General features: G+C 47.4%; 1 protein-coding gene across 1 annotated transcript in view; it reads left to right on the top strand.

The window, feature by feature from the left end:
* The first annotated feature begins 18117 nt into the window (after positions 1-18117).
* DENND3 (DENN domain containing 3) overlaps positions 18118-27460 on the top strand; it is a 46349-nt gene continuing 37006 nt past the window's right edge. Inside the window, exons 1-3 of the mRNA XM_038760474.1 lie at positions 18118-18228; positions 24320-24599; positions 26565-26680. Of these exons, the coding sequence (XP_038616402.1) occupies positions 18118-18228; positions 24320-24599; positions 26565-26680 (507 nt within the window). The remainder of the gene's footprint in view (positions 18229-24319; positions 24600-26564; positions 26681-27460) is intronic.

The raw sequence follows: 27460 nt of genomic DNA, 5'->3' as shown, positions 1-27460 counted from the left end.
AAGCGCTTACTATGTGCAAAGCACTGTTCTAAGCGCTGGGGAGGTTACAAGGTGATCAGGTTGTCCCATGGGGGGCTCACAGTCTTAATCCCCATTTTGCAGATGAGGTAACTGAGGCACAGAAAAGTTAAGTGACTTGCCCAAAGTCACAGAGCTGACAATTGGCAGAGCTGGGATTTGAACCCACGACCTCTGACTCCAAAGCCCGTGCTCTTTCCACTGAGCGATGCTGCTTGGGAGGATTTAGGGAAAACCATTTGTCCAGGACAGAGGGGCAGAAAGTTGGCTTAGAAGGAGAGCAGCAGGGACAGGGGCGAGGAAGAAAAGGAGGAAGAAGAGGGAGAAGAAAGGGCTAAGTGGAGCAAAAGCTGAAGCGGTATGGCTGTGTGCAGAAGAGAGTGAGTGTCAGGCCACGTAAAGGGAGTTCAAACTGCTGTGAATTCTGGGCTCTTTTTGGATGAGATTCCATGAGGCTGGAGGCTCTGCGGGGAGACAGAAGCAGTACCAGAAACAGCATTGCCTAGTAGATAGAAAACAAGTCTGGGAGTCAGAAGGACCTGCGTTCTAATCCCTGCTCTACCACTTGTCTGCTGTGTGACCTTAGGCAAGTTACTTCTCTGTGCCTCATTTACCTTGTCTGTAAAATGGGGATTAAGACTGTGAACCCCATGTAAGACATAGACCGTATCCAACCTTGTATCTACCCCAGCACTCAATACAGTGCCTGGCACATGGCAAGCGCATAACAAATACCATAAAAAAAGAGACAGGTGCTGGATTGTTGCCTGATGTCATCACCCCACTAATGAGACAGGGATAAAGGGGTTTGGCTGGGGCCCTGAGGGGCATGCTGGGTATCAGGCGTTCTGGACTCTGTCCCCAGCACTATAACAGAGCAGGGGAGAGATTATGCGCTGCATCCTTGGGAGAAATCATTCTCCAGTTTCCCTGCAGCCTTGGACAGAAACCCGAGGCTTGTGCGGCCGGCTGCCATCTGTCCAGGGGCAGTCCCTCGTCCTGTTTCTCTGCAGGGGCCGGAACTGGTACTGGCACCAGAGTCGGTGCTCGGTTTGGCAACCCCATTTCCAAGCTGGTGGTGCAGGGCTCATTCTGGACTGCCCCCACCGAGGCCGCCTGTCTTGGTGACAGCGGGCCGAGGGAATTGCCCACTGGATACAACCGAGAGGATGCTGCTCAGGAGAAGCACCCAGCCTGGAGTTGGGACTAGATTCTGGGTGGAATCCAGGGGCACATGTCCCAGGCCCCACCAGGCAGTGGGGGGGGAGGACAGGGGGATGGGGAAAGGGAGGGCAGTGGCAGCCCACTCCCAAGGAGTGAGGTAGGTCCCACTCCTGCTGCAGTTCAGAAATGGAACTTCATGGGTCCAGCTTGCACAGAGCTAATACGGCTTGACTTTGAACTTGATGCTGTCTCTTTGAAACACAGCTGCCTGTGAACCCAGGGACTAATCCATGCAGCAGTCAGATCCGCTTAAAAAATAGGAGAAAAGACACCTTTTTGAGAACAATGAGTTCTAGTTCAAAAGCTTCCTGTTACCGCAGGCAACCATAATAGGTTGCTGGAGCAGGACAGCATTTCTGTGTCACCACGGAATGGAGCTTCCTGTGGGGGCTGGAAAGCTGGGCTTAGCCTGTGGATTCTAGACAAAGTGAGGAAATGCTCGCTGGGCAGCAAACCATTCCCATTTCACCACTGGCTTTTTTAACCACTGCTGGAAACCAGAGGAAGCTTCTTCTTTTCCTTCCAAGTACTCCACTTCCTAGAACTGTATTTGTATTTCTCTCTCCCAAGTGGATCTTGGGAGAAGTCTGCTGGGGCCACTGAATGCTGGACAATGCCATAGTGGAAAGAGCCCAGGCTGGGGATTCAGAGGACCTGGGTTCTAATCCCGGCTCTGCCACTTCTCGGCTGGGTGACCTTGGGCGAGTCACTTAATTTCTCAGTACCTTAGTTTCCTCATGCGTGAAATGTGGATTAAATCCTACTCCCTCCTAGGTACACTAGGAGCACTATATTGGACAGGGACTGTGTCCAAACCTGATTATTTTGTGTCTGCCCCACACTTAGTACAGTGCTTGGCACATAGTAAGCACTCAACAACTAATAGTAAGATATAGATGACTGTGTTCAAAGCTCTCAAAGATGACCCTGGAAAGATGACTACACTTCGGTTGTCTTAATCTCTCTGGAAGAAGTTTGAGGAAACTGTTTCCAATGAGAGGATGTTTGTAAAGAACTTTGAAATAGCTAAATGGGAGAAGCAATTTTTGAGAAACTGGGGCTGCTGGAGAGAAGATTCAGCAAATGATGGGCCCCTTGGCTAGTACTGAGAAAACTCAGGTTTCATTTCTGTTAAGGGCTTGCTGGGTGACCTTGGGCAAGTCACATAACCTTTCTGAGCTACTGTAGAAAATGGGAGTTGATCAGGAGACAAGGGAGTGAAAGCGAAAACAGAGTCAGAAGCTGCAAACAACAAACACGACAGTACACCAAAGGGCAACTTACATGTTTGCGCTACACAGTGAGGCTAGGACCGTGGATCCTGCACTGGCCTTCTCAGCCACACATATACACACACAACATACACTCAAAGGTGAATTTCACCATCAGTAGTGCCATCTTCTGCAAGAACAAAGGCCGGGCGGGGGCCCCGGGCTTTGCGGCGGGGGCGGGGGGGGGGGGGGGGGAGAGAGAGAGAGAGAGAGAGAGAGAGAGAGAGAGAGTGAGTTTACAGGGGACAACAGTACTCGCTTCACTATTTTCTATGCAAACTTGCCCTACTGCCACACACACAATGACTCCTGAGGATGTGAGGCCTGTTGTCTCCCCAAAAGGGGAAGCCGAAAGCACTGGAGAGGTGCAGGTGGGAAGTAGCTAGAAGACCCAGTTTCTGCACTGGCAGTTTCTCTGCTCTCTGACTTCCGCTGCCTGGTACGCTGCTCTGGGGAAGGAAACTGCTGGGCCGTGGGTCTGTTGGAGAGGAAGGTGTGGGTTCAGACTGGCAGTAGGCAGGAGGTAGGGATGTGGGGCTTCACTACCTCACAGCTAATCTGCTAATCTAATGGCAGCAGGTGGACTGGAGCCAGGCAGGTGTCTCAGGCAGCTGGGATCCCAGGAGCCCTGACGTCTCTCCCACCTGCTGTAATTGTCTAAGAGCAGGGAAAGGTAGACAGACTTTGCGGGTGTGGGCCTGTGGTTCCGGGGCATGTGAATCTGGGGAGACTCCTCAGCTGGTTGTGAGAGAAGAGAGGAGCAGCCTGCTTGAGGGTTCCATGGAGGTATTTATTAGGCTTTAGGCAGCTATCTTCACATAGGACAGAACAAAGATCAGGAGGTTGGTCCCTTCAAATTCCCTTTCCAACCCCATTATTCTCTCCACTAGGCGTTACTAATGCTTGGTTAATTACACTATGATCAAGCAAAATGATGGAATCCCATGGAAATATGTTATTGTTATCAAATATTCCTTGTGCCTTCCCCCCGCCCACACACACATACATAATACACACAATTCATGATCTATAGATGAGGGAACAAACGTATAAGAAAGTTCATGGGCAAGTTTGTGGCACAAGAGGAGAAGCCAAAGTTCAGTCACTAAATCAGTAGCCTTTACAGAGAGCCCCCACAGTGCATTTCCCTACTCAGTTTTCTCACTTACGAAGTCCCAAGGTGCTGAGGCCAACCTTCCCCTTTGGCCTGGACAAATCAAGGAGAAATTTCCTGGCTTGCTAGTTATCCTCACATTTGTGTGGGTCTTAAGCATTAGAAAGTCCAATCGTCAGCCCTCTCCTAAACAAGGAATAACTTATCTTTGCTTAACTCGTGGGCAGGGAACGTGTCTACCAACCCTGTTGCACTGTACTCCCCCGAGCACTTGCTATAGTGCTGTGCACACAGTAAGCACTCAATAAATTCCATGGATTGATTGATTTTATCGGAATAGAGGGAAGAGATTTTGCAACCTCCTCCAAAGCTCGTTAACCGGACCCGGGCCAACCAATCATGAACTCTCTGAAAGAAACTTTCAGATGGAGGGTTAGTTCTTATTTTAGAGCTTAGAGGGGAGGCGTAGATCTTGAGGGAAATATGAACACTGTGGCCAGTGGTTCTTAATTCTGTAGTAATTGTTGTAGTAGTATTTATTGAACAGTGCAGAACATCGTACCAGATTCTTGAGAAGTACAGAAAAACAAAGTGACACATCTCCTGCCCACAAGAAATTTAGAGCCAAGGCAGTTTCAGGTAGAGCAGGCTGGCTAGCCCTATTTATATTTCTCCCAATGGCCAGCAAGGAGATCAGATTCTTAAGCTGGCTGCTCCCTGACCTCAAAGAGAAACAGCATTCCAGGGGTGGATGCAAGGGCTCTTGCAGGGGCTGAGGAGAGAAAGGTTTCTTGTTTCATGGCAACAGCTGTTATTTCAGCCCGTGGGATTGTTTTATCCCGTGGGCACACTGGGCGAGGAGAGTCTGTGGATTGGCTGCGGTCCTGGTCGAGGGGTTGGGGAATGCTGAGTGAGAGGACAGGACCTGGGGAGGTTGAAAGCTGAACATCTATCTAAGCCTCCTGGCATTCCTACATCTTCTAATTTGGAATTGGATCAAACTGGCATAAGTATTGGACAGACCATCTCACAGGATCATGCTCCACATGGAGAATTGGAGTTCAAGTGCACTAGGCTGCATTGCTCAATGAACTGGAAGATCTGTAGATAGCATACAAACTGGGCCTGTCCCAGGTTTTCCGAAAACATAAATTTACTCCTTGATGACATGCCTACTCCCCTTCCTCCAGCCAGACAACAATCCCGCCCCCTCACCTGCCCCAAAGGAAGGTCAAGGGCAGTGGTCCCTTTCCCCTCAGCTCGGCCTTTGTGTTCATGAGATTTCACAGTGGGGCCTCCCTTGCCGTCAAAGACCTCCAGATTTAAATGTTGGGTCCAGGGCCCAATATTTCAGCCTTCCTTCCAGCAGCTATATGCTCGGCTAAGAGTCATTCTAGCAACCCTGAAAACTTCCACTTCTAAAGGAAAACTTGGCTCCGCTGGCCTAGGGTTACCAACCAGGTTGTGATCACTCCCTCCTGATATGCTGGGGGAGACATTAGTCCTAAATTACAGGGGTTGGGCCAGAAAAGCAGGGGATAAAGTGCACCTGTTCCTTTCTGGGCTGCAGGAACATGCCTGCCAGACAATCCCCTGGGTACTAAAGGCCTGTGCCTGCTGGCAGCCTTAATCTGAAGGGGGAAATGCTGAGAAATTATTATGGTTAATAGTGAAACTACAGGGCTGCTCACCCTGTGAGAAGCTACAGCTTTCCTAAAAGCAGAAGTAACATCACTCTGAAGTGAATGCCCTTTCTCTAAGTGCTTTAGTCACGGCCTGCATTATTTCATTGCTCCCCCTGGCTCTGCAGGGCAGTCTGGGAGGTAATACAGTATCAGGTCTGCTAAAAAAGGTGGGGGTGGAGCAGGTTAAGGACACAGCTTTTCTGGCCAACAATTCATTAGCAGCCTTCTTGCACTGGTTCCAAACCCAGAGAAGGCACTACACAACAGAGAAATGGCCAGGGCCAATTAAACCCAATCTGGTGGCCAGCATGAACTTAGAGGTGGCTGAATGGTACTAGGGAGCTCCCAAGAAATCAATCAATCAGATATTTGATGAGCACCTACTGTGGGTCAAGCTATCAATCAATCAATCAATGGCATTTTTTAAGCACTTACTGTATGCACAGCACTATAGTAAGTTTTTGGGCGAATACAGTACAACAGAGTTGGTGGACACAATTCCCTTCCCACAATGAGCTTACAGTCTAGAGCACTGTACTAAGGGCTTGCAAGAGTACAATACAGGCATCCCCATCCTTGGGTGACAACCCTAGACAACTGATAAATGGCCTAAGTTAGCCATGGAAAACCTGCAACAACAATCTTGCAAATCCCTTGGTTTGACATCTCCATGTCCTCCCAGGAAACTCACTTTCTTCACCCGAGAGACAGAGATGAAGTCATTGGCCTCCTGAGCAATAGTGTGTCAAGCAGGCAGCTCCACTCCCACTGAACTCACCGAGTTCCTCTGAGTCATCCATCCGTGGACCTAGAATTCAACATCCTGCCTGCCTCCTGGCCAAACCCAGAGCCTTTCTACAGGCACGTCCCGTTTGAATCCAGTGAAGGGGGAGGGGGACTCCCAGCAGCCCTCAGAAAAGCCTCCTCTTGGGCCGGAGGGTCCCTCTGTCTTTACTTCTGGGAAGAGATGGGCTTCTCCTGTCCTCTGGAGGTGCCTAGGCCTTCTCTCCTGTGCCTCCTTTATCGGAGGCCAAACCACGCCCCCTTGGAGATGGATGAAGGAGGTGAGCAAACATGGCAGGGCAGATTCACGTCTGGAGCAGCACTAGTTGCGTTTATTGCTATTTATTCACACCCTGTGGAATGTATTTGCCACTGCCGCCCACTAAAAAAAAACCCCTGACCTCCACTACCCCAGATCCTCTTGGAGCACGGTCCCGGACTCAGTCGCTAACAGAGCAGCCATGTGCGTATGGGGTTTGGCATTAGTTTTATTTCTCCCAAGCTGGATCTTTACCCTCAAGGAGACCCCATTGATAAAGGTGCCCACTCCATGAGGGAAGGAGAGGAAGAGGAGGGAACAGTGTACCCCACAGCTCAGACTCCTATTCTGGTCCACTTAGGTCTCTGACAAGGCCTGATGGTTTCCAGTTAGGTCTGCAAAGACTCAGGAAGGTGACTTTCTGGCCTGCTAGTTCTTTGTAGTCTCTTCCCTCCCAGTCCCCAGCCCCACCTTGAATCCTGATCCCTCTCCAACTCCAAATGAAAAATTGGCACCCAGGGCCACAAACATCCTCTGCTGAGGAAGGAAATGTGTTTCCTTTGTTTTCTACCATCAGGGGTCTGTTAAAGGAGGCAATGCTAGCTGAAAGGCAACTCTCAGACAAGTTTATATTTGCCTAGTTAGAATTCATCCCCTTCCCTGGGCCACTCCTTTTACAAGTTTCCAAGGCCAGGAACACCTTTTCCTCTAGCTCAGACAGCACTGACGACAAATTCACAGAATCAAGAGATTAGGGGCAGAAAGGGATCTGAAGAAGACATCTAATCCGTCCCCCTCTGTTCAGGCAGAGCACAATTGAACTCTCCCAGGGAGGTGACAATCCGCTTCTTTCAAGACTCTTCACTGTCTAAAGCAACCCCAACAGCTAAAAATGTCCAGGAAATCAAAGAGTCCTGCAAAGACAGAAATTATTCCAGGTCTGGTTTTCTCTCAGAAACCCATTTCTTCTTCTCCACCCAGGCTTATTTTTTCCTAGACCCAGACCCCTTTGAGCCTCAAACCCTTTCTTTCCTTAAACTGCCTGTGGAGTCCACTTACTCTGACATTTAAAAAATAGTAAACTTTGATGGCTCTGAAAGCACAGGGCAATTTATGGCTACTCAGTAAGTAAAATGGCATATTTTCCCATCTAATTAGCAGGAAGAGATGGCCAGGAGGCCTCAGGCAGGAATTTCGTGGTTTTCCTTGCAAGGGCAGTGTTTGTTCCACAGCTAGGCCAGTGGCAAACTCACTAGGTCAAGATTTAGTTTTGCCTGCGAAGCACACTACAACGTGCTTGCATGAACGAGGGAACCTTAATGAACAGCTGCTATCAGGCAGAGCCTGCAGCTCTGGCAATGTGGTGGAGTTGCTACCCAGGTGACAAGAGGTCAGACCACCTAAACACAGAAACTCCACACCATTGGACACATGATGGAATGGATGGAACTAATCAATCCATTAATCAATCACATTTATTAAGCACTTATGGTGGGCAGAGCACTATACGAAGCACTTGGGAGAGTACAGTATATCAATATATCAGACACATTCCCTGCCCACAATGAGCTTACAATCTAGGGGGGAAGATAGACATAACTATAAACCAAGTACATTTACAAACATAAGTGCTGTGGGGCTATGGGGGTTGGAGAGGTGAATAAAGGGAGCAAATCAGGGTGACACAAGAAGGCAGAGGGAGAAAAGAAAATGAGGGCTTAGTCAGGGAAGGCCTCTTGGAGGAGATGTGCTTTCAATAAGGCTTTGAAGGTGGGGAGAGTAATTATCTGTCATATATGAAGAGGGAGGGCGAAATAGATGAGATCAAGGTACAGAGAGTAGGTTGTCATTAGAGCAGCGAGGTGTTTGGGCTGGGTTTTAGTAGGAGAGAAGTGAAGTGAGATAGGAGGGGTTAAGGTGATTAAGTGCTTTAAAGCCAAGGGTGAGGAGTTTCTGTTTGTTGCTGAGGTGGATGGGCCACCTTTGGAGTTTCTTGAGGAATGGGGAAACTTGGTCTGAACGTTTTTGAAGGAAAATGATCTGGGCAGCAGAGTGGAGAATCGATTAGAGTGGGGAGAGACAGGAGGCAGGGACATCAGCAAGGAGGCTGATACAGTAATCAAGGCAGATTGGATAAGAGCTTGGATTAAAATGGTAGCAGTTTGGATGGAGAGAAAAGAGCAGATTTTAGCAATGTTGTGAAGGTTGAACCGACAGGATTTAGTGATGGATTGGATATGTGGGTTGAATGAGAGAGATGAGTCAAGGATAACGCCAAGTTTACAGGCTTGTGAGACAAGAAGGATGGTGGTGCTCTCTATGGCAATGGGAAAGTCGAGGGAGGACAGGGTTTGGGTGGAAAGAAAAGGAGTTCTGTTTTGAACATGTTAAGTTTGAGGTGACAGCAGGACATCGAAGTAGAGATGTCTTGAAGGCAGGAGGAAATGTGAGACTGCAGAGAGGGAGAGCTATTAGGACTGAAGATGTAGATTTGAGAATCGCCAGAATAGAGGTGGTAGTTGAAGTCATAGGAGCGAATGAGTCATCCAAGGGAGTGGGTGTAGGATGGAGAATAGAACCTGATGATGGCAGCCTGCAAGGGCTGAAATCCCAGAGCCCAGGCCTGGGCCCATGTGCCTATTGGCCCAGCCAGCCCAACTCAGCTTTCAAGAGTGTCACTCCACTTCTCAATCCAACCATGGGGGCATTTACTGAGTGCTTACTGTGTGCAGCACTTTCTACTAAGCACTTGTACCCGGCCTGAAGCCCAAGGCAGGGTCAGTAAGATTAGGCCTCACTTCCAGCTAGGAATAGGACCAAACCCATGCTGTTGTTCCAGGATACTTTTGGGATCCATAGTCCTAACAAGCACACAGTGGCACCACAACTGCAGCACTTACCAGTTTGGTTGGAGGCCTGTTAGAGGGGATTTTATGTGCACTAGCATGGGCTCTGCCACAGCAAAGACAGAATCCAGGACTGGAGAGTAGGAAGGAAAGACGACAATGGCTCGGAAAACCCACACAGTCCACACACTCTCACATAAATACGCACTCACACACACTCAGATTATACATTCCTTGGGGGTGGAAACGCATCCTGTGCTTCTTTTGTACTGTCCCAGTGGCTCAAAACCATGCACTGGACCCAGAGGGTACTTAACACTGTTACCAGATTAATTGTGGACAACAGGGCAGCAGTAGGAGAGAACACAGCAAGGTCCTCCCTGCCTGCTCTTTCAGCAAGCCTGGCTCCTTGCTCCAGGCTGCAGGGGCAGCCAGGGCCGGGGCTGGGGTTGGGGCTGGCAGGGAGCCACAGTTGGGTTTTCCAGCTGACCAGACAGTGAACGGAGCGAGCCCCTGGGCAGTAGCATCTGCAACCTCCTCAACTCATAATCTGGAGCCAGGCTGCCAGTGGGGGCAGAGGGGCAGACCCAGCTAAGTCTCTCTCCATCTGCCTCCCAGATACATGTGTTATTGTGCCGTCTGGACTACAAGGACCATCCCAGCAGGATGCACCCAGCCCGGGACCCCTGAGTGGATATTCCTTCGGGGAGAGGGACAGGAGTTCCATGGAAGAGTAAGGATCAAGTACAAAGGCAAAGAAACAGAGAGAGGGAATGGCAGCTAAATAAACGGAAGACCGGAGTGACCGGGGACAAAGAGGAGAGTGGCAGGGAAGATATGGGGAGTGACAAGTGGGAATAAAAGGGACCGAGAAAAGTACAGCATCTATCCAAACTAGGTACTTCTGCTAGTACAGAAAAAGGAAAAAGTGACTTGGTCTAATTTCAGCAGGTTTACTTGAATCTCAAACCCCATGCAAACCAAAAAGCCTCTCATCTTTGAGTAATGAAGTGTAAAGGCTTTCACTGGCACTGATCTGAAATCTCTAACAGTCCTTCTAGAGGACACCAAGGAAGAACAAATGATCTTAACGTCCTTTCTTTGTTGATAAATGAAGCCTCCGGGATTAAATGCATCAGTTTTAAGAGCACCGTGGGAAATAAGTATTTAAAACTGACGGTTGATAGGACGCCAGTACAGTAGTTCACAACTCCTATTGGACTAGATGCTGAAAATGGCCGGGCTCTTCCTTGTGGTTTCAAACCAATTATTTATATTATTTTGCACCTGCAGTCATTTTCAGTTGCAACCACAGATTATGCACTCTGTTAATCGCTAAAATGTATGGGCAGATGCTGGTTGGGGTGGGTGGCTTAATACGGAATTTCAAAAACATTATAGCAATGGACTTATGCTTTTAACAAGAACCAAGATCTATGTTTGACTTTTACGTTCTTTCCAGTAACATTAAAACACTGGGGGACTTTTCTAGCTAGAGTTCTATATAATCGCTAAAAATATTAAAGTTGAAATAGTTGACATTTCAGTCATCAGCAGAAGTTTGAAGATTCAGTTGGCTGGTGACTTCAGTTTACATCTCTAGAAGAGTTTCAGGAGATTCAGAATCATTTTTAAAAGTTCTAGAGAATTTTCCATCTGGTGATGTTTTCCTTTTTTGCTCATCTCAAATCTAGGCCTTTTTAACATTTCACTTAAGAAAAGATTACCTAAGCCTTTGCTAAAAAGCAAATTTTGTTTTGGCCAGAACCAAAGCATCACATTAATTTTGTGTGTCTCAGGTTTGAAAAATATGCTTAGAACTTCCTGAACATCTAAGTGCAAAACCAAATGACCCAAACCATGGTCTGGCCAGGAAGCAATGAAGCCATCTAGCAACATACAGAGATGCTCTAAACACATTTCCTTGGGGGTAATTACTAGTTTGCATTTTTTTTTTTGTTAAAGAACTGACCATTTTTATTAACAATTCTTTACAAAAACAATATGGAAAAAGCTTAGAGGGGGTAAAGAGTAGAGACAGTTCCAGAAAAGTCTTGCTCTGAACCATTAGAAATTCAAATTTTGATAAAATTGTCAACCTGGATATGGATGGTTTGATCAACGGACAAAGACTAAAACGTTGTTAAACCCAATTGACATTTCCAAAAGAAATGAATGGCCCCATCTGGAGGAACTCTCCTACAAGAAAAGATTTGATGCTTCAGAAGCAATGAAATGGAAAGGTGAGAGGTGCAAAAAGAGGTTGCAAAGGCCTGTAGAAACACTGGTTCCTTCAGAGCTAGAAGGAGATGTTTGCAATCTGTAACTGCTTCACTCTGAGGGATGATGGCCATGTAAATCTTTTGTCTGGATACATGCCAGTTTAAGATATTTTCATTCCAGTTAACATGAACAAAGACAGGAAACAGAGGTTTTACTGTCACCATAGGGATTCTTATGCAAAAACTTTCATGTCAAAGAGGAAGAGGGGAAGTATGAAAAATGTACATTATTCAGATCCATTACAAAAACGAATTAATGTTAAAGAAGAAATGCATTGGCTACTTCTCAGGGCATGGGAATGATATTTATAATATGGGAATGAAAAAAGGTATCAATTTGACACATCGTACAAACGCACTGGAAAGGCAAGAATGAAAAGGAAGACAGATTGTGATTTTGCAGATTTGGAAATAACCACTGGCCTAACCCAAATAGAAATGGATGGATGGATGGATGGATGGATGGATGGATGGATAGACAGATGGATGGATTCTCCCTGGGAAAATGACAGACAAGCCTCAGACCAGTCATAAACATGCTGGGATCCAGAACCTGTGTGAAAGAATTGATAACGGTGATGGAGGTTCACACAGAACTATCCACACCCTCTTGTCTCCATCAGTCAAGTTTTCGTGGGCCCCAGAGAGTAACAAAAGGGCAGGTGGCCAGGGGTGGAGCAAACAGCAAAGTAGATGCAAAAATTTTCCTTCCAAAAACCTTTTCCAGCCACTCTTGTGCCGTGGTTGCCAGAGTAGCCATTATGTCCTTCACCATCCATATTAGCCCATTAATTTTAAAGATTCCTACTGGGTCTCTCCACGTCACAAGTGCCCTGCATGCTTTTTCCGTCAGAAGTCCTCACCCTTGTGGGCCCAGCTCTGGCATAAATTTGCTTGCCGTTGGTTGCTTAAGCCCCGCACTGCGGTGTGGTTGGAGGCAGGATACCATCCAAGATGAAGAGGGAGGAGATATTTTGATACTTTGGAATAGGGATGGCTTGTGGGGAGAAGAGATCAGCTCCACAGAGAATAATGGAGGCCAAAGCTACGTAGGGGCCCAGCAAGCTCTCGGGCCTGGATTGGCCCAATGCCAAATGTTGCCAGGATTGGAGAGTTTCCCAGTTTTCCTTGGAATTCCTAGGCTTAGTATTAAACAACTGTAAATCAGGGCAAGGTTGTCCCAGGGGCCGCGACACCTCCCACCCCTGGAAGTGAATTTCCAAACACTTCCAGTTCTGAGATTGAGCACTTTGGGTTTGGCATCACAACTGCCATTACTGAAAATAACTGTGGGTGTACATAGCCTATCTGAGGAGCTGTGAAGTGTATAGGAGCAAGAGTGGTGGAGGGAGCTGCAGCCCCCAGAAGAGACTGTTAGATGTGGCGGGGGCTGGGAATGTTTGAAGGCAATCAAATGGTATTTATTGAGTGCTTACTATGTGCAGAGTACTGTACTAAGCACTTGGAAGAGTACAATACAACAGAATTAACAGACACAGTCCCTGCCCATATTGAGCATACGGTCTAAAGGGCCAGAAGGGCGAGAAGGCAGATGGGTTGGAGCCAGAGGAGAGGGTGAGGTTGAAGGCAACAGGAAGGGAGGGAGGGTGGGCGGAGAAGGTATTTTTTAGAAGTTAAGGGGAATGGAGACCAGGGCACAGGCAGAGAGGTTTAATTTTAAGATGAGGCAGGAGATGCCTCATCTCCTAGAGAAGCAGCGTGGCTCAGTGGAAAGAGAACGGGCTTTGGAGTTAGAGGTCATGGGTTTGAATCCCCGCTCCACCACATCTGCTGTGTGACCTTGGGCAAGTCACAACTTCTCTCTGAGCCTCAGTTACCTCATCTGTAAAATGAAGATTAATCAATCAATCAGTCGTATTTATTGAGCGCTTACTGTGTGCAGAGCACTGTACTAAGCACTTGGGAAGTACAAGTTGGCAACTTATAGAGATGGTCCCTACCCAACAGTGGGCTCACAGTCTAGAAGGGGGAGACAGAGAACAAAACCAAACACATTAACAAAATAAAGACTGTGAGCCCCACATGGGACAACCTGATCACCTTGTATCCCCCCAGCGCTTAGAACAGTGCTTTGCACACAGTAAGCACTTAACAAATGCCATCATTATTATTATGCCCTCTTGAGTGACTGACAGGACAGAGGAGAATAAGGAAGTGGGAGTAGGAGAGGGTTCATGGGGCAAGAGTGGCTGGTGGGGAAGTTCATGTCTGATGACTTCTTCATGGCCTGCCTTTAAGCAGTGTGCACATTCTTCTTTTGCTTTTGCCTGGCAGACTGACTTTTGGAATGTGGCCTGGGTGTGTCCTCCTATAGAGGTTTCCTTAATTTCCTGAAACCAGCAACTACTTTTAACACCAAACTTGACCTCCTTGGATGGAAGAAAATATTTTCTTCAGATTACTGTACTTATAAAAAAAGTTCTAAATCTTTTAGAAGTCCTTTTAGCACCAAACATGACCTCCTTGGTTGGAAGAAAATATGTTCTTCAGATTACTGTACTTATAAAAAAAGTTCTAAATCTTTTAGAAGTCAGTTTAGGCGAAACTTCAAAAGCAAAACATATGTTAGCCAAGAAGAGTATTTACTGTTCATTCAGTGTGCTTAAATCACTAGGCTAACCACTAAGGGAATTTTGAAGTAAGTACCGGGATCTTGGAGAAGAATGGAAGAGACAAGGAAAACACAAATATGCAAACTTGTGGTATATAGTGCATTCATACAACACACAAAACATCAACCACTGGTATATACTGAGCACGTGCTGCGTGCAGAGCACAGTATTAGGTGTTCGGGAAGAGTACAATGCAACAGAACTGGTGGGCATGTTCCCTGCCCACAATGAGAAGCAGCGTGGCTCAGTGGAAAGAGCACGGGCTTTGGAGTCAGAGGTCATGGGTTCAAATCCCGGCTCTACCAACTGTCAGCTGTGTGACTTTGGGAAAGTCACAACTTCTCTGTGCCTCAGCTACCTCATCTGTAAAAGGGGGATTAAAACTGTGAGCCCCCCGTGGGACAACCTGATCACCTTATAACCTCCCCAGTGCTTAGAACAGTGTTTTGCACATAGTAAGCACTTAACAAATACCATTATTATTATTAATGAGCTTTCAGTCTAGAGGGGGAGACAGACATTAACATAAACAAATAATTTACAGATATGTATGTAAGTGACCGAGCATGGGGTGGGAGGAAGAGTACCTTGGAGGTGATCCAGGGTTGTTGTTAAGGGCAAGAAATGTGTCTGTTTATTGCTGTATTGTACTCTCCCAAGTGCTAAGTACAGTGCTCTGCACACAGTAAGCACTCAATAAATACGACTGAATGAATGAATGACAAGTGGCAGAGCCAGAATTAGAACCCAGATCCCTCTGACTCCCGGGCCTGTGCTCCGTCCACCAAGTCACGCTGCTTCTCGAGCTCTGCAAGGCCTCCCCTTCCAGAGGGGAAGGGGTGTTGAGGAGGGCCCGGAGCTGTCGCCCACTCCGCGGGCTTCCTTCCTTGCGTGCGATAATAATAATAATAATAATAATAATAATAACAATAATAATAATAATAATGTTGGTATTTGTGCAAAGCACTGTTCTAAGCGCTGGGGTAGATACAAGGTAATCAGGTTGTCCCACGAGGGGCTCAGTCTTCATCCCCATTTTACAGATGAGGGAACTGAGGCCCAGAGAGTCAATCAAGCAATCGTATTTATTGAGCGCTTACTGTGTGCACACAGTAAGCGCTCAATAAATACGATTGATTGATTGCAGAGCACTATACTGAGCGCTTGGGAAGTCCAAGTTGGCAACATATAGAGACAGTCCCTACCCAACAGCGGGCTCACAGTCTAGCAGGGGGAGACGGAGAACAAAACCGAACATATTAACAAAATAAAATAAATAGAATAGACATGTACAAGTAAAGAAAATAGAGTAATAAATATGTACAGACATATATACAGCATGGCTCAGTGGAAAGAGCCCGGGCTTTGGAGTCAGAGGTCACGGGTTCAAATCCCAGCTCCGCCAGTTGTCAGCTGTGTGACTTTGGGCAAGTCACTTGACTTCTCTGTGCCTCAGTTCCCTCATCTGTAAAATGGGGATTAAGACTGTGAGCCCCCCGCTGGGACAACCTGATCACCTTGTAACCTCCCCAGAAGAGCACTTTGCACATAGTAAGCGCTTAATAAATGCTCTCATTACTTGTATATATTTGTACAGAGTTACTACTCTATTTTACTTGTACATATTTACTATTCTATTTATTTTGCTAATGATTTGCATAGAGCTCTAATTCTATTTGTTCTGACGATTTTGACACCTGTCTACATGTTTTGCTGCCTGTCTCCCCCTTCTAGACTGTGAGCCCGTTGTGGGGTAGGAACCGTCTTTATTATTTTGTTAATGATGAGCATAGAGCTATAATTCTATTTGTTCTGACGGTTTTGACACCTGTCTACCTGTTTTGTTCTGTTGCCTGCCTCCCCTTTCTAGACTGTGAGCCCGTTGTGGGGTAGGAACCGTCTTTATTATTTTATTAATGATGTGCATAGAGCTATAATTCTATTTGTTCTGACGATTTTAACGCCTGTCTACATGTTTTTTTTCCACCGAGCCACGCTGCTTCTCTTGTACAGATCTATTCATTTTATGTTGCCAACTTGTACTTCCCAAGCGCTTAGTCCAGTGCTCCGCACACAGTAAGCGCTCAATAAATACGATTGATGATGATTTTAGAATAGAGTCTTACCTCCTTCTTACCTCCTTCCCTTCCCCACAGCACCTGTACATATGTATATATGTTCATTACTCTATTCATTTCTATTGCACTTGTACAGATCAATTCTATTCATTTTATGTTGCCAACTTGTACTCCCCGAGCGCTTAGTCCAGTGCTCTGCACACAGTAAGCGCTCAATAAATACGATTGATGATGATTTTAGAATAGAATCTTACCTCCTTCCCTTCCCCACAGCACCTGTATATACGTATATATGTCCGTACGTATTTATTTATTTTACTTTATGTTTGTACATATTCGCCACTCTTTTTATTTTACTTGTACATATCTATTCTATTCATTTTATTTTGTTAATATGTTTGGTTTTGTTGTCTGTCTTGTACTCCCCAAGCGCTTAGTACAGTACTCTGCACACAGTAAGCGCTCAATGAATGCGATTGATTGATTGATTGATTATTTTGTTAATGATGAGCATAGAGCTCTAATTCTATTTGTTCTGACGATTTTGACACCTGTCTCCATGTTTTGCTGCCTGTCTCCCCCTTCTAGACTGTGAGCCCGTTGTGGGGTGTAGGGACCGTCTTTATACGTTGCCGACGTGTCCTTCCCAAGCGCTTAGTACAGTGCTCTGCACACAGTAAGCGCTCAATAAATACGATTGAATGAATGAATGTGTTTAACAGATACCATCATCATATACAGAGAAATGACTTGGCCAAAGTCGCACAGCGGCCAAGTGGCGGAGGCGGGATTTGAACCCACGGCCTCTGCCTCCAAAGGCGGGGCTTTTCCCTCTGAGCCACGCCCAGCCGCTGAGGCCGGCTGAGCCGTCTCTCCTTTGCGCCTGCGCTTTGGCGCGCGCCAGCTCCGACCGGGCGAGCACGCGCGTGCGCGCGTCCGGGGGCGCCAACGTGCGCGCCCCCGCCTCCACCCGGCGCGCGGAACAGGAAGTTCATTCATTCATTCATTCAATCAATCGTGTCTATTGAGCGCTTACTGTGTGCAGAGCACTGGACTAAGCGCTTGGGAAGTCCAGGTCGGCAACATCTAGAGACGGTCCCTACCCACCAGTGGGCTCGCAGTCTAGAAGGGGGAGACGGACAACCAAACCAAACATGTTAGCAAAATGGAAACGTGCGGAGGGAGGGCATTCCGGGCCAGGGGGAGGACATGAGACTTCCCGACTCCCAGTTCTGTGTCATCTGCTCTTCATTTTTCATCTTTGCTTTACTTGTAACCTGTTTCCACTGCTCAACTATCTATTAGCAGCAATAAAGCAGGAATGCTTTCAATCCAGAAAATGAAGCAATCTGCATCGACCCCCGGGCCTGGAATGCCCTGCTCCCTCCGCCCATCCGCCAAGCTCGCTCTGTTCCTCCCTTCAAGGCCCTGCTGAGAGCTCACCTCCTCCAGGAGGCCTTCCCAGACTGAGCCCCTTCCTTCCTCTCCCCCTCGTCCCCCCCTCCATCCCCCCATCTTACCTCCTTCCCTTCCCCACAGCACCTGTATATATGTACATATGTTTGTACATATTTATTACTCTATTTTACTTGTACATATCTATTTATTTTGTTAGTATGTTTGGTTTTGTTCTCTGTCTCCCCCTTTTAGACCGTGAGCCCACTGTTGGGGAGGGACTGTCTCTATATGTTGCCAATTTGGACTTCCCAAGCGCTTAGTACACTGCTCTGCACACAGTAAGCGCTCAATAAATACGATTGATGATGATGATGATCTGCTGAAAGCCCCGTGAATGAGGAAACGAGGAGCCGGGCGCGTGGCCGCCTCCCCGAGAGGCGCGGGCCCGCGCGCGCGCGCTCCCTGCCCGCCTCCCTGCCTCCGTCCCCGCCTCCGTCGGGGCGGGGAGCCGTCGGGGTCCCGGGCCATGGCGGATCCCGTCCCGGCCGCCCCTCTGCACCTGCTGATGCCGTCGGGGCTGCTGGAGCTGTGCGCGCTGCTGGGCGCCCCCCAGGACAGCCTCCGACAGCTGGACCAGGTAATCGCCGCCCTCCCAGCCCGGGACAGGGCCCGGGACCCCCTCCCACCTCCCCCCTCATCCCACTATGAGCTCACTGTTGGGTAGGGACTGTCTCTATATGTTGCCAATTTGTACTTCCCAAGCGCTTAGTACAGTGCTCTGCACACAGGAAGCGCTCAATAAATGCGATTGATGATGTTGATGATGATCCCCGGGGGTCAGCGGACGCCCCCCCCGCCAGCCCGGGCCTCCCGTGGCAGATGCGGGGTTTCCCCGGAAAACATAAGCAGCCTGGCTCAGTGGGAAGAACACGGATTCTTCTTTATTTATTTTACTTGTACCTATCTATTCCATTTATTTTATTTTGTTAGTATGTTTGGTTTTGTCCTCCGTCTCCCCCTTTTAGACTGTGAGCCCACTGGTGGGTGGGGACTGTCTCTATATGTTGCCAACTTGGACTTCCCAAGCGCTTAGACCAGTGCCCTGCACACAGTAAGCGCTCAATAAATACGATTGATTGATTGGAGTAGTACTGTATCAGCCTTCTCTCTGATCCTCGTGTCTCTCCCCACTTCAATCCGTACTTCATGCTGCTGCCCGGATTGTCTTTGTCCAGAAACGCTCTGGGCATATTACTCCCCTCCTCAAAAATCTCCAGTGGCCACCAATCAATCTCCACATCAGGCAGAAACTCCTCACCCTGGGCTTCCAGGCTGTCCATCCATCCCCTCGCCCCCTCCTACCTCACCTCCCTTGTCTCCTTATGCAGCCCAGCCCTCACCCTCCGCTCCTCTGCCGCTAATCGCCTCCCCGTGCCGCGTTCTCGCCTGTCCCGCCATCGACCCCCTGCCCACGTCCTCCCCCGGGCCTGGAATGTCCTCCCTCCGCCCATCCGCCAAGCTAGCTCTCTTCCTCCCTTCAAGGCCCTACTGAGAGCTCACCTCCTCCAGGAGGCCTTCCCAGACTGTGCCCCTTCCTTCCTCTCCCCCTCGCTCCCCGCTCCATCCCCCATCTTACCTCCTTCCCTTCCCCACAGCACCTGTATATATGTATATATGTCTGTACATATTTATTACTCTATTTTACTTGTACATGTCTATTCTATTTATTTTATTTTGTTAGTATGTTTGGTTTTGTTCTCTGTCTCCCCCTTTTAGACTGTGAGCCCACTGTTAGGTAGGGACTGTCTCTATATGTTGCCAACCTGGACTTTCCAAGCGCTTAGTACAGTGCTCTGCACACAGTAAGCGCTCAATAAATACGATTGATTGATGGATTGGAGTCAGAGGTCACGGGTTCAAATCGCGACTCCTCCAATTGTCAGCTGTGTGACTTTGGGCAAGTCACTTAACTTCTCTGGGCCTCAGTGACCTCATCTGTAAAATGGGGATGAAGACTGTGAGCCCCCCGTGGGACAACCTGATCACCTTGTAACCTCCCCACTGCTTAGAACAGTGCTTTGCACATAGTAAGCACTTAATAAATGCCATTATCATCATTATCATTATCAAAACAGGCGCATCCCGGCCCCTCTCGCCCCCGCTTCCTCGTTCCTGTTAGAGCCCATGTATTCATTCATTCAGTCGTATTTATTGAGCGCTTACTGTGTGCAGGGCGCTTGGGAAGTACAGGTTGATAACATATAGAGATGGTCCCTACCCAACATCGGGCTCACAGTCTAGAAGGGGGAGACGGGCAACAAAACAAAACATGCGGACAGGTGTCAAGTCATCAGAATAAATTGAAATAAAGCTAGATGCACATCATTAACAAAATAAAAAGAATAGAAAATATGTACAAGTAAAATAAATAGTAATAAATCTGTACAAACATATATACAGGTGCTATGGGAAGGGGAAGGAGGTAGGGCAGATGGGATGGGGAGAAGGAGAGGAAAAAGGGGGCTCAGTCTGGGAAGGCCTTCTGGAGGAGGTGAGCTCTCAGTGGGGCTTTGAAGGGAGGAAGAGAGCTAATGTGGCGGATGTGTGGAGGGAGGGCATTCCAGGCCAGAGGTAGGACATGGGAAAGGGGTCGACGGCGGGACAGGCGAGAACGAGGCCCAGTGAAGAGATGAGCGGTGGTAGAGGAGCCGAGTGTGCGGGCTGGGCTGCAGGAGGAGGGAAGGGAGGTGAGGTAGGAGGGGGCGAGGGGATGGACAGCCTGGAAGCCCAGGGTGAGGAGTTTTTGCTTGAGGCGTAGGTTGACTGGCAGCCTCAGTTCCCCTTGGCCACCCGACGGCAGCATGCATGGCCTTGGGTCCGGGAGATCCAGGGGGCCCCGGGCACATTCCTCCCAACCTCGTTCCTAGTGGAGGCGCCCTCCGGGAGTTCCCAGATCCCGCCCGGCCCGGGTCGCCGGCTGCTGGACTGTGGGCATCGGGTTGCCAGCTGCTGGACTGTGGGCACGTCCTGTTTAAGCTGCTCCCGGTTCCCCTGCCTCCCCTGTGAATGATGCCGTTTTGTTGGCATTGAAGCCGACGCATCCGAAAATTAAGGAATAAAGCTTGAAGGATGTAAGGCACCATGCGAGACGCTGAGATGGGCTCCCCCCCAAATAGGAATCGGAGGTGGTTTTATCAGTTGTGAGCATCTTGGTGCTTGCTCAGTTGCTTCTATTTGGAATCTCCGATTCTGACTTCAGTCAAAGTTGGCAGTTGTGAAACAAAAATATATCTGCTCACTCGTTTTCCCAAAAATATTCAGGGATAGCCCTCCCTCCGTCCCCCACCCCCTTCCCAGCTTTTGATTGCTTCACTTCCTCAAACATAACAAATGGCATTTCCCCCATCTCTCTGTGTCTCCTGCTTTGGAGAAGGAAATGACCTAGTTTAAATTGCAGTTCTTTTCGTCGGTTATGCATTGGGTAGTTTCAACAGCTACAACACATCCGCCAAACTAGCTCTCTTCCTCCCTTTAGAGCCCTACTGAGAGCTCACCTCCTCCAGGAGGCCTTCCCAGACTGAGCCCCCCCTTTTCCTCTGCTCCTCCTCCCCTCCCCATCGCCCCCACTCCCTCCTCTGCCCTACACTTTCCCCTCCCCATGGCACTTGTGTGTATTTGTACATATTTGTTACTCTATTTTATTAATGATGTGTAAATATCTATAATTCTATTCCTCTATTTTGAGGGTATTGATGCCTGTCTATTGTTTTATTGTCAGTCCCCCCATTCCAGACTGTGAGCCCGTTGTTGGGTAGAGATTATCTCTAGCTGTTGCTGAATGGTACTTTCCAAGTACTTAGTGCAGTGCTCTGCACACAGTAAGCGCTCAATAAGTACGATTGAATGAATCAATGAACAGCTCTTTTTGGTTGTCTTAAGGCGAGACAGTGAGGAGAAGAATACGATAAATTTAAAAATGGTCCATTGTGTAACTAAAAAAGTTGCATTTATTTTCCTGAAACAAAAAAGGTGGATAGGTTACCAGGTTTGGCCAACGTCAATTTTGTTTTCCCCATATTGTATTCTTAGGGGAAAGTAAAGAGAAAAATTGGCAAAAGAATAGAAAAGCTAGGTAATTTACCTTTTTAGTTAAGACCAAAACAAATGTTAGTATAGCCAAAGTGCTTTATTGCTTTCTGTTGTTTTGTACTTATCTAAAGCTTGCCTTGGGGTGCAAATTATTTTTATTCAGCTGTCAGTTAACATTCACATTTGAAGTGGGATTCGAGGTTCAAAGGCTTATAAACACCAACTTGCCTAAGGAAATAGAAGTGTGACCTTGTTAGGATTAGAATCCAGTTCCATCATTGTAATCTGTGTAGCAAAGAGATACTGGAATTCCTTATTTTGTGATTTCTTAAACTGCTTTTAAAAATCTGCTAGCCTATCATTTCAACAAATGATGGAAGATGTAGATATTGTAGAGTTGATGCCTTTTTTAACGGTGGCACAGAATGAGGGTTGCTGTTTAGTATACCTGGAGTTGATTTTTTTTTTTTAATTCAAACAATGAGTCTTTATGGAAGCAAGGTAAATCTAGCAGTCCTTTAGGGCAGCATAAAATAGAGTGTCTGAAAGGAAGAAGCAAAATTAGGCATTGAACCAAATGTAGTACACAGAGCCAAAATGGCAGTTTAAGGAATTTTCATGGGACAGGAAATAGAAAATTACATGGAGCTACGTGCAGTATTTTCCAAAGCCAGCTGAACTATTATATTTTTCTTCACATAAAGTTTCAAGTGAGTTGCTCATGGTAACCTGCTGCATAAATATAGAAACAGCATTAATGTGGGGTGACCCTAACCCCCCTTCTAGACTGTGAGCCTGTTGTTGGGTAGGGACCATCTCTATATGTTGCCAACTTGTACTTCCCAAGCGCTTAGTACAGTGCTCTGCACACAGTATGCGCCCAATAAATACGATTGAATGAACGAATGAATGAGTGATTTTGCTAAAGTCACCAGCAAACCAGATTTAGGAAGAGGTGAGAAAACAGGATTCTCACCCGCTAGCGCTAATCCCGAATCCACTCCTTACTATTATCTTCCCTCAATTTAATGAGCTTCCTGTTCATCGCTTGACCCATAATTGCAACTAATAGTAAGAAGTTTCTTTTGGAAGGTAGGACTCTGTTCTAGGAATAGATTGAGAAAGAAAATATGATGTTTCACAGTTAATTACAGGCTAGATGAATTGTGGCAGGAGAGTGTTTGGAAAGGTTTCATCTAGCAGTTAAGATGGAGTTTGTCCAAGAATGGTTCACAAAGGAGCTTTGTTCACTGACCTCCTGAAATTTGTTTGTTCCTTGTAAGGGAAAATTGTGATCACCCTAACACTCTAGATGAAGAAAATTGACTTGACTGAATTTCACGTAGGACCTTAAAATTTTAGTTGTACTATATTTGATTAATTGACAGAATCTGGTATAAAACTAGCCACTGGGAACATGAGTATCCCTTGAGTAGCTTCCTCTGGACATAATCAGTTAATCAGAGGTAATTTTTGAGCATTTACTGGGCCCAGAGCTCTGAACTAAGCAGTTGGGAGAGTACAACAGATCTTATTTAGTGGGGGAGATGGACATGAAAATATATAACAGTCAGGGAAACAACAGAGTTTAAGGCTATGTACTTAAGCGTGGTGGGGATGGGGTGAATACCGAAGTGCTGAGAAGGTATGAACTTAACTGCATAGGTGATGTAGATTAGGGTGGGGAGAGGAGATGTTGGTCAGAGAAGCCTTCCTGGAAGGGATGGGGTTTTAGATGGGCGTGGAAGGTGGTGGGAGTGAGGATCCATCGCATATGAAGTAGGAGGGAGCAAGAGGTTGATGACATTCATGTGAGAGATCTCGATCAAACACTGAGGGGTAACTGCTCTGTTCTCTCTCGCACACGTCTTAGAACGTGGGCAAAGATTTCCCATTACTTTATGCATCAGCTGCAACTCGTGGTCAACTTCAAGGCCTTTCACTAGGCTTTGCCAATATCGTAGCGTTGTGCTTAGGGAAGGGTCAATCAGGGCAACTGTCCAGGTCCTGGAACTCCCAGCAAGTGGAACTCCTGACAGGGGCAGAGTCGTGCAGCTGCAGCCCCTTGCTCGCCCTCTCTCCAACCACCCTGCAGAATGACAGATCTCTGGAGCCCTGGGGCTCCTGCAGCCTTTTTTCACCCCCTTTCTTCCCCCATATCCCCAAATGAGCGGGGAGGATGTGAGTGGCCATGGGACTGCGTCTATTTTCCCCAGACGAGATTGGGTTCTTTCTGTCAGGGCCCAGCTGGTGCGGACTCTGCTGTGCTGAAGCAATGGGGTGATTTGGGTTCCAGTAAGCTCTTGGGAAAAATCTGGAAACAGGAGGGCAAGGAAGGCCTAGAAAAGGGTTAATGGAAGAAAGAGGAGGAAAGACATCATCTTTCTGGTAAGATGTAATGATGACTTTTTTTTCTTAGTTTCATTTGCTGTTACGTCATCATGTCAGTAAAGAAGACAGTTGCTTAGACAGAAACCGGAATAAGGGTCAAGGCAGAGGAAATCCACTGTTAAGAACTACTTTATCTTCACAGTTAAGGCATATCTTTGGAAAATCAGTTGTAAAGCTGTACTGTGTAGTACAACAATTATTAGTAAGCGTAAAGTCAATGCCAACCAAGTTTCTTACCTTTCCTTTAGATTGCTCAGAAGAAAGGTGTCAAAAATCTTCCTTCTCTTGATCCCGAAGTTCTTTCCGTGTTTGTTCCTCCATTTATCAGCAAAGAGGAGGCTCCAATTACCAATACAAATTGCACGAATGTGAATAAAGCAAGACGGCGCTCTTTCAGAAAGAAGAGGGAGAAACCCAAAGTCGAAAGTTTGAAGAGGATCCCTGAGGACCAGAAAGTGCCAGACACAGAAGATGTTAGTATTCCCAATGACGTTGATCTTGTTGCCTTGCCACAGCTGTGTTTTCCAGGTACCGTGTGCTCTTCTCTATGATTTTAAATAACATTTATTCCAGATATCCCACTATCCAGGGAAAGGAAATTTGGTTCTAGAAGTCAAAGCGTTTCAAAACTGATCCAAGGCCTTCACGATAGCCATCAAAGTATATGTTTTGCAGTGGAAAAAAGTGGCCATTTGACCAGTGGCCAGACTCTAATTCAGTAGGGCTCAAGTTCCTGTCCAACTTGGTCTCTGTGCGTTTTTCACAGATCTTCCTGCTTTCGGTTGTGTCTAAAATCTTCTCGGGCCAGCTTATAAATGACTGGGATGGCACAGCTTCTCTTTGACACACAGAATTTGCAGTGCCATCAACTTTCCCCAGATCCGAGTTCTCCCACCAGCACATCAGATTCCCAGGGATAGAGCTCCAGATTTCCAATTGCTAGTTCAGTCTGATGTCCATCATCATCCGAAAACAGTGATCCGCCACGAATGACGCATATGATGCTGTAGGAGCATCCAGTAATCTTACAAAGCTAGAAGGTGAAGACACACAAAGAGGCAACGGGTTAACTCCCCTCAAACATTTAAGCCCATGCAGAGGGCACTGACCTTGGCACTGAAATTGGGGAGCAGTATGGCCCAGTGGAGAGAACATGGGACTGAGAGTCAGGTTATCTGGGTTCTAATCCCAGTTCTATCACTTGCCTGCTGGGTGACCTTGGACAAGCCACTCAACTTCTCTGGGCCTCAGTTTTGTCGCCTTTAAAGTGGGAATTCAGTACCCATTCTGCCTCGTACTTAGACTGTGAATCCCATATGGGACTGAGGCTGTGACCAACCCGATATGCTGGTACCTACCCCAGTGCTTAGTACAATGCTGGACACATAGATAAATAGCGCAATTATCATTATCAGTACTGGAATTGGCGCTGGCGTTGGCATGCTCAGGGCAGCATTGTGCTCCCTTTCTCCCTCCCTTGCCTTTCTCTGATTCCCAGCAGAGTTCTGAATTTAATGACAGTTCTGCTTCACCCATACCTTGCTCTTGTGTTTGAGGGGCTTCAGGGCCCTAGCATTCAGTGGTTAATCAATCAATCAATCAATCAATCGTATTTATTGAGTGCTTACTGTGTGCAGAGCACTGTACTAAGCGCTTAATCTGTTAAGCGGTTCATCTGACACTATGTAGCCTGGCCCCAGTGTCAGGGTTAGAACTGTGTCCAAATCTGGCTCATAATTGCTGCCACCCTTTTACCCTGATGACCTGCTGGAGAAGCTCTCCAATTTAGGGATGATGCCGGTGAGTAGGAGGCAGAGGTGAGCCCTGGGGTCATCTTCCAACCTTCCCTCTCCCTTCCTACTGCCTCTTCCTTCTCCCCCTTCCTTCTCTGCCACCTGCCTTCCAAGACTCCCATTCCAGAGAGTTTCCAACCCACCCCCACTGCCCACCGGAAACTCCAGGGCTGAAATAGAAATGAGAGGCAGAACCCCATGAAATACTTGACTTCCTTTAGGGCCAGCCCCGATTTATTTAAAACTCTGGTCAACGCCTAGAGCTCTTAGCCGGTTTGAAAAGCATTTTATGTTCCCCATTGATTTGTGTTAGCTGCTGCTTGTCAGTTCAGAATCCATATATCCAGTTGCTTTGGCTCACACCAGGATGCCAGAGACATTGCCAAATGGGGGGCTAAAGGAGGATGGTGGTATTCACAGCCAGGAGAAGTAAGTTATGTAGTCCAGCTTCTGAAAAGTATCAGCAGCAGGTTGAGGATGTGGAGTTGAGCAGAGATGAGGTGCCTAGATGAAGACTCACAGCTGCAAGCAGTAGCCATGAGCAGAGCTACCATGGAATCCCAAACCCTGCCGCCAATTCCTGCAGTACAGAACTTGCTATAGAATAGGCCCATTCCAAAGATGGCACTTTCCCATAGGATAAACTTTCTTTCCAATATGGACGTAGCGATGGAAGATGGACTTGACTTGTTATTTCCAGGAGGGCTTTCGGCTGTTTCGGAATTAAAAGAGGACCACGTCCACTTCCTGGTCCTGACTGATGTGTGTGGGAACAGAACTTATGGAGTGGTCGCTCAGTACTACAGGCCTGTGCAGGTAGGTACTTACCACTCATATCAGATGACATTTTCAGGTCACTGAGCATTGCTTCCCAGCATTCTCAGAAAACTGCATATTAGCTAAATCGAGTTTGGTGTGTTTTGATGCTGAGCTGGAGTGGCTGGACAGGCCATGGAGCAGGGGTCTCTCCAGCTTGACCAAAGACTCCCTGGGTGACCAGTCTCCCCAATAAAATCCTGGTGACCAGTCTCCCCAATAAAATGGCTCTTTCACTTGCCAGCCTCCTCCTAGCTGTAAGAATAAAAAACGGAACAAGCTTAAGCCTTCCCCTGTTGGTGAGTGCAATACTCTTTTACTGTGGTGAAATTCCAGACTTTTTAAATGATGTCCACTCTGCAGCTGGAAGTGGGGAGGAAAACTGTGTGTTGGTGAGCAGGGCTGTCCTTTATTCAAAAACCAAACCCCTTCTCCCATTTACCTTTTCCCAGCTTCAGGCTGTGCTGTCCTCCTTTTGACATGGAGCAACTACTGTGTGGATTTTACCTCCCACTTTGTTGAGATACCAGACATCCACTGGGTGTTCCTGAGGAGGAAAAAAAATCTGTTTTCTTCCCAGTGGATAAAGATGCTCACAGATGCAAAGGAAGATGGGGACAGGCTCCTCTTTAGAGGGCGAACATCCTGCCCAGGGGGAGAGGGCGGTGGGGGGGTGGCCGCTGTGGGTGTCAGCAGACTCAAGGCTGAAAAGGATACTCTCTAGGAGAGGAGTGAATGTTGACAGAGGGCATTTCTTTTTTCCTTCTGCATCCAAGACAG

Source organism: Tachyglossus aculeatus, chromosome 18 (genome assembly GCF_015852505.1).
Source record: "Tachyglossus aculeatus isolate mTacAcu1 chromosome 18, mTacAcu1.pri, whole genome shotgun sequence".
Taxonomy (NCBI): Eukaryota; Metazoa; Chordata; class Mammalia; order Monotremata; family Tachyglossidae; genus Tachyglossus; species Tachyglossus aculeatus.
This window is presented reverse-complemented; position numbering and strand designations above follow the sequence as displayed.